At 45.8% G+C, this 12,524-nt stretch overlaps 1 protein-coding gene across 1 annotated transcript in view; it reads left to right on the forward strand.

Moving 5' to 3' along the window:
- The window catches only part of RARRES1 (retinoic acid receptor responder (tazarotene induced) 1), a 17,621-nt gene extending 8,661 nt beyond the window's left edge, over positions 1-8,960 (forward strand). Inside the window, exons 2-6 of the mRNA XM_009995729.1 lie at positions 5,972-6,034; positions 6,978-7,152; positions 7,833-7,969; positions 8,646-8,708; positions 8,802-8,960. Coding sequence (XP_009994031.1) covers positions 5,972-6,034; positions 6,978-7,152; positions 7,833-7,969; positions 8,646-8,708; positions 8,802-8,960 — 597 coding nt within the window. The remainder of the gene's footprint in view (positions 1-5,971; positions 6,035-6,977; positions 7,153-7,832; positions 7,970-8,645; positions 8,709-8,801) is intronic.
- Positions 8,961-12,524: the final 3,564 nt, after the last annotated feature.

Raw genomic sequence — 12,524 nt, forward strand, 5'->3', positions numbered from 1 at the left:
GGGAAAGAGGGAACCAAGGCATGTGGTGGGCACATGATGGGAAAGGGAACAGTTTGATAAGGAAACGTTTTCAGTGGAATCGCTTCTGGAACAACCAGCTACTTTGTGTGAGCAGAGACAGAAAGGATTTTGGTTTTTTACCTCTGCAGACCCAAGAGCTCAACCAAAGGCTATGCAGCTCCTGTCAGAAAACATGCCTTTGTCTTCCAAAGAACCTCCCAAATTGAGATGACAGAAAGGGACAGGAGTCCTGGATAGCAGCAGCTAGAGGGGCAGAGCTTTCCCCTCAGGGAGAGCTTGTCAGGGATGCTGGAGGCAGTGCCCAGGGCATCCCTGGTGTCCCTGCCTCCTGCAGCTGCTGCCCACCAGCTCCAAGCCATGCAGCCCTTCTCTTCCTCCAGTCACAGGTTTTGGGTTTTCTTTTTTGGCTGCTTTCTCCATTTCTGAAAGAAAGAGAACAGGCAAAAAGTTCTGGGGAACATTCGCCCAAGGACGTAGATCCTGGAAGGAAAGCAACACCTTCCTAGAGAGCTGAGGAGGGTCTAAGCTATTGCAGTGGATGGGATTTAAAACCATCCCTCTCTTCTAGTCCTTCCCTCTAGGTTAGTGCTGGGCAGCTCCCTAAAGCAAGGGCTGGTTGGTTTGGATTCCCAAATGCAGCCCTGGATTCCACTGGCTCCTTTTCATGGCCTTTGAAAAGGAGATCTTACAACAATTGTCCTTCAGCATCTGCATGGCTTGTTCTAGCCAGGGCCTGACTCCTAAAATTGAGAATAATACAGTGTAGTGAAAAAACCTCCCTTTCATGAAAGAGGTTCCAAGCCAGCCTAAAACATTTAGGATGTACTGTTGCTATCCTTGCAACACTGAACATCAGCTTCAATCACTCACATCTTGAGCTTTCAATCCTTCCCAGTTGACAGCAGTTCCAAAACAATTTGAAGCCTGTTTGAGTTGCAGGCAAATTGGAACAGACCAGAATAACTGCCAGTTACATTTGACAAAACAGGAACGATTCAGATGTTGTGCATTACTTTGTGTAACACAAGGCAGAAAGATGTCACACCTGTGACAGAAATTGACTGTGATATTTGATATTCCTCTTGAAACCTCCAAGTTCTCCTTCCCTGTTCACTTTGGGGTGTAGCCTACGTGTGTATTTCCATACATAAATGCTGGTGCCTCTGGGAGCAGGGAGTGCTGCTGGAAGCAGTGCACTGGTCTTGCAGGGAGACCTACCAGAAGTCAGAGGTTGATGCAGATCCTCTTTCCAGCCTCAGTGTAACTGAATACTTCTGATGGAGTTCTGGTTGTGGAAGGGATTTTTTCCACCTACTACAGGCACCTGCCTTTTAATATAGGAAAGAAAAAAATGAGCTCACTTTGGAGGAGTGAAATGCCTTGTTAGTTCCTCAGAACTCAGTGCTGTGGGAACCTGCTGTAACCCCTTTCTGCAGTTTATTTCCCCTATTTCTTTGCATGCTCTGTGAAAACAAGAGAAATGTACCAGACATAGTCACTTCCTTCTTTCCTGTCCTCCAGTGTAAAAAATGAAAAGAATTTCCTGGAAGGAATGTGCTATATGATTTGAATGCAAGAAATAGTAGAGGTTTTTTTGTTTGGTTTTTTAATTTTTCTTTTTAAGAAGACTAGGTTCCTAATGGTTTGTATATTGCTGGATCTAGTAAAAAATAGGATCACTTTATAATGGAATTTAAGCATGAGTGTTGTATTTTAAAAGCAACATTATTAGCACACTAGCAAGTGAAACTGTGGTAATGAGAAACAGGGCTGGAGACAGTCACCAGCACACCAAGTCTGTTAGATGTGAGGGATTTTTCAAGTTCAGGTAAAATGAGACTCCAGTGTTTTTCTCTTCTAGCAACAAACAGCAGGGATGTGCCAAAAGGAATCATTCCCACCTCACCACTGGCTGCAGGTTTCTTTTTGTTGTCCCTCCTCATTGATGTGGGTTTTCTTTCTGGAGCGAGTATCTTCTAGGAAACAGCAGCATGCCTCTTATGGAATTGTTGACAGCTGCACTTTAAAATACATTTTTGAGAAGAGAAGCATTAGTGTGTGCCAGCTGAAGATCCTAGAATTCAAGAGAGGAGCTTTCAGAACCCTGGCACAGCAGTGTCCCATACCACACTGTCCTGGGAATCATAACTCAGCAGTAGGAAGGTGAACCAGGAAGTGAAGCCCAAAGGTAAAGCTAGGTCAGCTCTTGGCTAAACTGCAACATTTGCTTCAATTGGACTAAAAAACACAATGTTTCATATGGGGATTTCTCTTCACAAGCTCCTCTGCACACAAACCAGGGTATTTTTCAGGGCTATGACCCTAGTGTTAGAAGTCAGTTACAAGATTTCGACTTATTTCCAACAGCCAGGCTGGGAAAGGTGAAACCAGTGGCAGGGTAGGTAGAGTGTCTAGGGAAAGCTAGATACAAAGGATGAGAAAATAGCCACTTCTGCTGGCTATTCCCCCCTGGCTGGGGCAGCTGAAAAGCTCACCTGGCTGCTCATGCCTCACACACCTCCAGAAGCCACCAAGGTGGCTTGCAGGGCCAGTGAGGTGGGAGTGCCCCAAGGGAAGCCCCCAGGGATGCCTCTCTGGTTCCTCTCTCAGCAGTGCCTGCTTCTCCATGATGAGTGATCAGATCCAGTGACCAGAAACAGGTCCCAGGGAAGACAGGCTGGTGGGGCAGCTCACAGGAGAAGAACTGGAAAACCTGCAGCAAGGGGTGAGAGAGAGATCAGCCCCTTCTGTGCCAGCAGGGAGGTTAGAGCAGCCTAAAGCAATTGCAAAACCACCTCCCCCGGGGACCTGGAATGAAACTGCTCTTAAATTGCTCTTCTGGCCTTTACAGGACGAAATGATCTGTCATGAAAGTTGCATAAATGTTGAGCCCGGAAATAAAACAATCCCGTGACCCAGATATTCAGTGGAAAAATGAATTACTCACTTGTTTTCTTCTCTTTTGGACCCTGGTGTCTTTGGCTGCTTTCAGCAAGCCATCACTGCCTGATCTCAAGTGTTGCTGAGCTCTCATTATCTCACACTATCTGATGGTTTACAGTGATGCATTTGGGGCCGACAGTGGAAAGTATCAGTGGAAAGAATGTTTTTCTTCAAAACTAGAAATGCTTTTGTAAAAGTTGAAATGATCTCATGCCAAAAGCACCTTCTCCCTTGCCCTAGTCAGATGGCAGCAGCCAGCTGGTCTGCCTTCCCTGCCTGAGCATGCATTGCAGCTGTGCAGCACCACTTGAAAGCTCTCTGTGGTGGTTGTTGCAAATGAGGGAAGACCTATTTGAAAACCCACACACCCTGAGAATCATTGCAGCTGTGCAGCACCACTTGAAAGCTCTCTGTGGTGGTTGTTGCAAATGAGGAGGGAAGACCTATTTGAAAACCCACACAAGCACAGAATTATGGATTCTTTTTAAATGAGTATTTACCAAGTCATTAGTCACGTAGCTTTTCTGTAGCCTTCTATTGATAAGAATCAGAGGCTGAATAATTAGTTTAGAAAAAGTCCCAATTGATTTTGTTTTCATTACTCCTCGATAACAAGGAAATGCAATGAAACTCCTGAGGTATTTTGTCAGACCACGACTGCTTTTCTCAGTTACCACAGCTATAAGAATGTTGGTTTTTAATTTAGCAGAGCCTGGCCCAGGTTGCCCAGAGAGGTTGTTGGTGCCCCATCCCTGGCAGTGTTGAAGGGCAGGTTGGATGGGGCTTGGAGCAACCTGGGCTGGTGGGAGGTGTCCCTGCCCATGGCAGGGGGTTAGAACTAGATGATCTTTAAGGTCCCTTCCAACCCAAACCATTTTGTGATTCCATGAATACAAGAACAAATAATATTGGAAGGATAATTGCATGTCGTTCAAATTACTGAATATGCTGGACAGAATAGTAATTAGAACCTTAGTCTTAATCGCAGTGATTATTGTGAGAGATCAGACCCTTCTCTGAGTGCCTTGAGTTACTGATTCTTTTGTAAACCTGCATGTCAGAAAGCTCATTTTTATCATTTTGCTGTGTCTCCTCATGGCACATTCCCTGTCACCTTGAGGACAACACTTTAGCCAATACCTAAAACAAAGAACAAGGAGACAGAGAAGGAAGAGATGACAAAAAGTCTGAACTCATCCTCTCTCTGTTTCCTCCATTCCCTTCACAGAGTGATCAGGGTCCAGCTCCAGACCTGCCTCATCACAAAGCTTCAAGAAGGGTTTTTAGAAATGCAGAGCAAGTGGCTGAACCAATTTGCCCCCTTCTCTGCAGCCTCTAACCCCCTGCATGTTCTAAAGGCAGGTACTGGCCCTGGCACTGAAACTTTGCTGACATTCTGATACTTACGGCTTCCTGGAAGAAAGTTCCAACAGGAACACAAAGGCCCAAGTTTAGATAAATAACACATGTACATTTGCTTTGGGTTCTAATCTTCAAAATTATGCAAACAGCCAGAATTCCCCTCCTGTTTATCTGAAGAGTGTTGTATTTAAAAAACAAATAAGGCTAACAAATCAGCACTTGGTGCTAGAATACAGGAATTGGACTTAAATGCAGACCTTAAAAGGCATCTTGCATTCTCCAGCAATAGGTGTTTTCTATATAACACCTCCCACATGCCCCTGTATAACAATCTATCCTACACCAGTAGGAAACAAAAGCAAGAAGAGGTTTATGAGAAGGGAGAAAACTTCTCAATAAACCTGGTAATAGAGGCCAAAGTAACAATCTTTCAGACACAGAAGTGTCCTGGCTATCAAAAAACTTGTCTAATAAATCACAGTATAGCACGCAAAAAGACTGACTGACTTTCATTTATTTCTGGCTGGTTTAATCAAAGGAAAGGCTTGGAAATGTCCCAGGCAGTTCAAGTAACACATAATGCCATTTTAACAAAGATTGTGTTGAATAAAGTTTTCCACACTATTTGTTATGTGGGCTCCCCACTCAAAAAGCAGCACAGAAATTTCAGAAGTGAATGTACAGGTTGGTAGGAGAGTAAGAGACTGACTGATGAAGGAAAGAGCAGATAACATAAATACTTTTTATTGGGCTCTACTCTTACACTATTAAATGAGACATTGGTCCTGCTCCAGGGTAATTAATATTTTTCATGGCCAGCATTAAAAGCCAGTTTCTGTTCCAGCATGCTTGGGCCAGGACACACTGTGATATCCCACACCAAAAGACCTATTTGTCAACTGAGCCATCTCTGTCAGCAACAGGAAAAACAAAACAAACAAAAACACCCCAAACAAATCCAAGAAAATGACATACTTCAAAGGTGTCCATTTCTAAGGCTTTTCTGATGTTCTGTGCTACACAAGGTACTCCTGCCTCCTTCCCATCAGCAAGGAGGAGTATTTTATTGTTCCTTAACAAGAGGAATCTTGGATAGGTGACTGGGCAACTTCATGACTGGCATTTTTCAGGGGAAAAGAGAGCAGCTGGATCAGAGCCCTGCTCTGAGATGCTGAGCAGTGAAATGAGTCACTTTCCAGTCACAACAGCAACACCCAGACAGGTTAGCAGGCCTAAGGTTACCCTGTCCAGCTGTGGATCAGTCAGCAAGATTTGATTCCTTTATATATTCCAGGGCACTCTGACAGCCTGTGCAAAAAATGCCTCCCAGGAAGTTGAATGCTGATTTGGAATGTTGCTCTGTTTGAAGTTACTCAGTCCCAGCCTGTCCTGTGAAGGACTTGGATTTTTCTTCTTGCAAATCTCTGTGAGGAAATGCTTTAAAACATCCCTGGGTATAAAGGCTATTGCTGTTGTTAAGACCCTCTGTGTTTGCTGCTGGGATCACCTCAGCACATCTCATCTGAGCCCCTTCCTGACGCTGCAGGGCCAGGAGACAGGCAGGGTGTCCTGATTCCCTCCCCAGAGCTCATCACAACCCCTCAGGCTACAGTCACACTGATGGCTGAATCCTTCTCTCTTCCAGAGCATCCCAGGCTCAGGCCACAAGTACTACCTGCAGTTCACCACCGAAGACTACAAAACTGGGGTGAGTTTCTGCTCTACCACATTTCTCCTGCCAGCGTGCATTACATAAACTTCCACATCTCCCAAACAGGGCACCTCCCAAACAGGGCACATTTCATTGCTGTCATAAATGGAGCTTTTGCAATGCAAGGACTTACCTTCATGCTCCCACCTGCCTGTCCCATGTGGGACATGTTTTGCTCTTCACATCACCCGAGGAGCTGGTCAGTCCTCTGCCCCTGCCAGGGTCCAGGTGGTCAGAGCACCATGCTCTCCTGCTCCCTGCAGAGGTCTCCTTTATATGCTCTCCTGCTCTCCTGCTCCCTGCAGAGGTCTCCTTTAACTCACAGGAGGCAGCCAAGCACCTGAGTGGAGATTTGCTGTGGTCCAAACTCCATGTGACAGCATGGTCCTCCTTATCCAGCTGTGGCTCCTGCTGGCTCCACACACCAAAATCAGGTCAAGGAGTTCACAATTGTGTTCTTGCTGATTGTAACCCTCCCCCACTCACTGTCAGTCATTAGCAATTCTGCTGCAAGCATCTGCTTTTCCATTGCACACACATTTTATGAAATTCAGATTAGTTTCAGAATCTAATACAAAGCCTTAATTTATTTTTGTTCCAAGGCTGAAATCTCACACAATGAAATTGCCTTTTATAAATTAACGTTATTTATTGAGAACTCTCAACCCTGTTTCCAAGATGACCTAGTGCATTTCTTCTACACTTTAATTAAAAACTTATCTTAAATCATTTGGGTGTTTCAATCTACTTACTCTTCTGGGAAAAAACCAGTATCTCCCTGAAGACTGTCCCCTGTACAGGTTCATACAAAGCATCTCATAAAGACATGGGTGTGCTTCGTATGTGTGCCTCACCATAATGCCAAGAGCTTTTTGAAGAGTGTGTTGCTGGTAAGTAAGTTCTTGGTTAAAAGTAAGGGTTTTACATTCTCCCTTCCCAGGAAGATGCTGGGAGCTGCCTTGCTACAGTGTTGTATCCAAAGAAAAAGTCCCCACCTGTTGTCACTATCAAGTGTGTGCCTGCCAAAGACCAGAAGGAAATTCAAGAAGAGGACAACAGAATTTACAAAAAAATTAGGCACCAAACCAAACCAATACACGGAAACTATATTCCAGGTATGTTCCTCCATTGTATTTCATTTTATCTGAAGGAGTCTGGGGCACTTTGAAGAACACCAGCAAATGTGTGTGCATTTTAAAAAGTACACATATATATTTACAGCAGCACCCTAAAGCCACCCATCTGAACATCCCATCTTGTAAGTGATTCCTGGGGAGACAAAATCCTGCTGAGTTCAGCAGCAGTGGCAGTTAACTCCATCTTGTGAAGGTGTTTTGCATTTAAAACCCTGGGCAATTTTTAAATTCAAGTAAATGCAAAATGTCCCCAAGTAATAACAACTGCCTTAACCCCCAGACCTTCCCCAGCCACTGGTGGAAGTTCAGCAGGGATGACTAACAGAACTTTTCCATCCTGGAAACAGCACTGCAGGCCCTCATGCCCAACTGGTTAGGGAAGGACCTCCACTATCAGGGATAGGAGTTTCTCACCTCCTCCTGGGGACCCTGCAAACAGTCTCTTGGCAATGGCAGTTCCATCACACTCTCACACTTTTCTTGTGACTGCAGGTTTAGCATCATTCTCCTTCCTCTTCACAACTTTAACACATCAGAGGGAAGATTCACTTCCCAGGAACAGTGCTACACTGGGCAAGAGCGCTCTGTGCTGTGTCATGTTTTTTTTGCTGAACAGCCAGAAATAATAATTGTTCTACTACTCCCTTTCTGCCTTGCAGACAGCTATGGAATCATCAGCCCTGCCCTAGAGCCAGTGTGGGCTTTGGCTGTTGTTGGCAGCAGTTACATCATGTGGGAGAAGTCAACAGAGAACGTGGGGTACTTCATGGCACAAGTCAAGTCCGTGCAGCAGTGGGTAAGCCAGGTGGACATGGCACAGAAGCTAACAGAGTCTGCCAGGCAGCAGAGAATAAAACAGCCATGATTGTCTCCAAATCTCAGTGGCTTCTCCATACAACAACCTCCATCTCTGGACATGTATTGTGTCCAGGTTTTGGTGCTAAAATTTTACTCATTTGGAGAAAATTTGGGTTTCTTTGTTTGCATGAGTGGATCTGTTGGCTTCTGCTGGTTGAATGGGGAGATCTGAAGGTCCAGTCCTGCAGGTCACCAGCCCTTCCCAGCCAGCTCTCTGGGGAGCAAATGCACAAACAGGAGTCCCCAGAGCCTGGTCTCTCTCCATCCCCCATGATCAACAGACAGTATTTGGTTTTTACTCCCAAGTTATTTAGAATGAGATTTCTCTGAAGGAGAGATTGATAGTCAGGTAGGATTCCCAAACTTATCTGAGGATTGAGTCTATGAAGGGGTGTCTGAGGCAGCCTGGTTTGGTGTCAAGAGCAGCCAAGCTGCAATGCAGGAAATGCTCCTAATTCCCCATCTCTCCACACACAAAACCTGTCTCCCTCCAGCCCTGTGCATCTCACTCCCTAAGCCAGCTGAATGCAGTCAGGTAAATCACAGCACATTCTGCACTTCCACAGTGTAACTTGTGTCCTTCATCTTTTTTCTCCCTTTTACTACATGCCCAGATGAGAAAAGATGATTTTGTTGAGTTTGACTACACTGTCCTACTCCATGAACTCCCAACACAGGTAGGAAAGCACGTGCATTGTGATCCTGCCCTTCACCAGCAGGGACACAGGGTAAGGTCACTAAAGATACGGGTTTGTGCATCTCTCCTCCAGGAAATTATCTCATGTCACATGCGCCTCACCTGGCTCCCCAGTCACCCTCTGAAAGTGAAATACTTCTGTGCTCCTGAGAGGGAGGAGCTCGACGATGGGTCTGGAACGGGATCTGGATCAGCTGCTGGGATTTCACAGGAGAGGGGAGCAAATTTCTAAGATTAGAGATTGTCAGCTCCATGCACAGGTATTAAAGGAGACGATCCTTGTGTTAATTGACCCAGAGTTGTGATCATTTGTCTGTGCAAGTTCAGAGCAGTGAGTCTGGATGCTTTCACTAGCCTGCTGTGTTCCAAAATTAATTCCTCTGATCTCTTCAATTGCAAGACTCACATTCTAGGGCTCTCCCTGCAAACTGCTATGATCTATATACACAGGTGAGCACACACGAGTGGATCTGATGTCACTTGCTGTCACTCACAGCAACACAGTCTGTAAACAAAGTTAATATATTTGGATAAAAATCTCACCAAGCAATGATCTGCCACTACGAAACCTCTCCTATATTTTTTTAACTCTTTTTTGGGATAGCTGGGTGCTGATTTTTACCTTGTGTCTCCAATAGAACAAACCCCATGAGGCAGGGGGGAGGGTGGCTTTGCTTTCCAGGCTGCTGCTGCTGCTGGATCTGCTGCTCCTGGACCTGCTGCTGCTGGATCCCAGCTTTCCGTCCTCTCCCAGCGCCTAGACTTTCCAGAGATGCGGATGAGCAGCGAAGGGCCCTGCAGAAGCCAGTGCTCAGGGTCTGCTTGTCCTGCTGCCCCTGCTTGCAGCAAAGGAAGTTTCTTCTCTTTGTGAAGCAACTTGGAAAATATTGATCTAAGGAAACCCGAGTTTTGTTGTCTCCCCCCACCCGGGCGCTGCAGGGCAGTGTTTGCCAGAAGGAAATGGAGGATGTTGTCCCAGTCTGTTTGCAGCAGGGCATGGTTCTCCCTGGTGTTTTCCCCTGGATGGAAAAAGCCCTGTGGGTGGGAGGGCTCTGGACAGAGGAGTTCCCACACGTGAGTGTGGGGGAACAGCCAGAACACCCATCAGGAAGCTCCAGTCTGTGACGGCCCTGGTGTCCCTCCTCAACACAGCAAGAACAAGCTGTCCTTGCACACCAAAGTCCCCCGTAGCTTTGCAGCAGCCCCTTCCCCTCGCCCTTCTGTTGAGATTGGGCCAAGCTGTCTTGAATTTGTCTCTTTGTTCTCCACCCCCAATTAGCAAGATTCCTGCCAGGTGAAGTGACCTCCCTATCACTACACACCTCCCTTAGGAAACCAGGCATCGGCTCTGCCTCCTGACACGGGTCTGTTCTTTGTAATTCCTGGCACTATCAGTGACCTGCAATGCATAACAATGACTGAAAGCTGTAACTGGGGTGTACTTAGGCTGGGTGATCTGCTAAACCCCAAATCCAAGCATTTTACACAAATGTATGAGTCTGATCTACTCTGACTGAAGCTTTTTCTATCAGCACATAATGGACATGACAATAAATTCCGTGCCGCAGCATTTCACTTGCTCCTGGTCTGTTCTTTTGTGCTGGTAAAACGTTTCTTGCCACCAAAAGCATGAAATCAGAGCTCATCAGGGCAACCTTTCTTATAGAATTCAAACAAGAAAATCACACGGATTTTGCACTTTGGGGCTTTCTCTGCTTTAGCAACAATTTAACCACAAGTTTATAATTGCCTTACCTTGGTTTTGTTGCTGCTCTCCAGAAGAGAGGATCAGGCTCTTCCAATTTAACCAGACTGGTGCAACTTTGACTCCAAATAAGGAACACAAACTTGGGTCAGTTAAAAAACTGCCCTGTGACAGTTTCTGGACAGGTAGCAAACCTGTTAAAATGTTGAAGGCAACTTCTTGAGGGCCACAAATTCAGGCAGACCATTTCTGAGGAGACCCAGCACACCCCTGGCAGCACCTGCTGGCCAGGAATTCCCATCATGACTGGCCTCTACTAAGCAGAATATAAAAGCCACAAATATAAATGCAATAATAAACATTTCTTGCATCCACACTGCTTTTGTAAGACTTCTTTGGATTTTGGTAAATGTGCTGTATTTGCTTGTTTAAGAAAATCCTCCAGTGTCTGCAAACCTGCAGGGTTTTTCTCTAAATGAGTTCCAGCTGAGCATTTTCCCAAAAACGAAGCTTCAAATGTAAGGGAATCAAGTAGGATTTGGCCCAAAGCAAAACCATCCTCACAGCATTCTGCCTGTGTTTAGCTGGCAGTTACATGCTCTTGACAAATCCTGGACACTGTCAGTTTTTCAAGGTTAAACCAGATTTTAGTCCTTCCGTGAAGGCTGAGGAGAAGCTGCCCGGCCATCCCTGTTCTGTGTCTGGTAAACATCAACCACAATCCTCTGCCAGGAACATCACTGGTTTTGAACTGGAACTTCATTCTGTTTACTGGAAGCCTGGAAAAATGCTAGTAAGCTGAGCAGGTCAGGAAGAGAGAGCACACGGGGAAAATTCAGAATGGATCTTCTGGTAGCAATTAAAAAAACCCCAAAAGGATAATATCTTCTCTTTCTCACCTAACATCCTTGTTTTACCTCTTCTATGAGCGAGCAAGATCTGTACAGCCAATTCTCAAGCTGAGCATCACCAGCAACACACCCTCTTGATTGTAAGGTTCTGGGAAAAGGTATCTTTGGTTTGGTTTTCTAACCAAAAGCCAAGAAAGCAAGGCCATAAAATAACTCCCTGGTGTCCATTGCTTTGGGAAGAGCCAACTTCTACTGTTATCAACTCTGTCCCAACTCCCTGGCCATCAGGGATCAGCAGATGTGGTGACAAGCTGCACTGGCACAGGGCTGTGCCCAGTCTGTGGGGCTGGAGGCTCTGAGCATTCCTTCTGGAGGATCTGGAGGGAAAACTGACATTTGCTTTCTGGACTGGATGCTCCAAGAGCTGAAGCATCTGTGCTTGGAGCACATCTGTGGAAGCAGCTCAGCCCTGGGTGATAACTCAGCCCCAGAGCCCGTCCAGCAGTCTGGAGCCAGCTGAGTCTCTGACCCTCCAGTGGTGAAACTCATACCCAGAGCAATAGGAACAGCCTCATACAGAGCAGTCATGTATCGAGTAAAAAAAATACAATTATTTTTAATACCAATTAAGATAAATTTCAAGACAAATCATCACCAGTGTTGTAACACTTGTATATTTTTGTCAACGAGCAGCATTTACATGTGAACATTTCCACTGTAGTCTCCTGGTGGCTCCAGAGGAAACCACAAAGGAAGGATGTCACGAGGAGATGACAAGTCCCACTGCAGCCTGCAGGTACCTCGACTGCTCCTCCCGTTTGGGCAACTGAGCTTGGAGAGGAGACTGTGAAAAACTGTTCAATGTTCTCAGGAGGCAAAGTCAGTTCTTGGCTTTGCCCTTTTTTGCAGGAAGTCGCCCCGTTGCTTCGAGGTATTTGTTAATGATTTCCTCTTGGGTGCTGGGGGAACACGGCTGGTATTTACAGTATTCCATTGTGTATTCACCCTTTCCCTGCAGAGTTGGAAAAGTCAAAGTGAGGATGCTAAACACGTCCACCTATGTAGCAGCAGGTCTCACTCATCTGTGACAGAACATGCAAGAATCATCCACTGTTCAGTATCCAACACTGGGCACTGCACAGGCAGGGATGGGAGGCAAAGACATGCAAACAGCATCTGAAGGTTGTTTCTTTGAAACAAGGTTGCCCGTGGTTCCCACCTCATCAGTCTGTAGCTACAG

The sequence above is a fragment of the Chaetura pelagica genome, unplaced genomic scaffold (assembly GCF_000747805.2).
Source record: "Chaetura pelagica isolate M959 unplaced genomic scaffold, ChaPel_1.0 scaffold394, whole genome shotgun sequence".
Taxonomy (NCBI): domain Eukaryota; kingdom Metazoa; phylum Chordata; class Aves; order Apodiformes; family Apodidae; genus Chaetura; species Chaetura pelagica.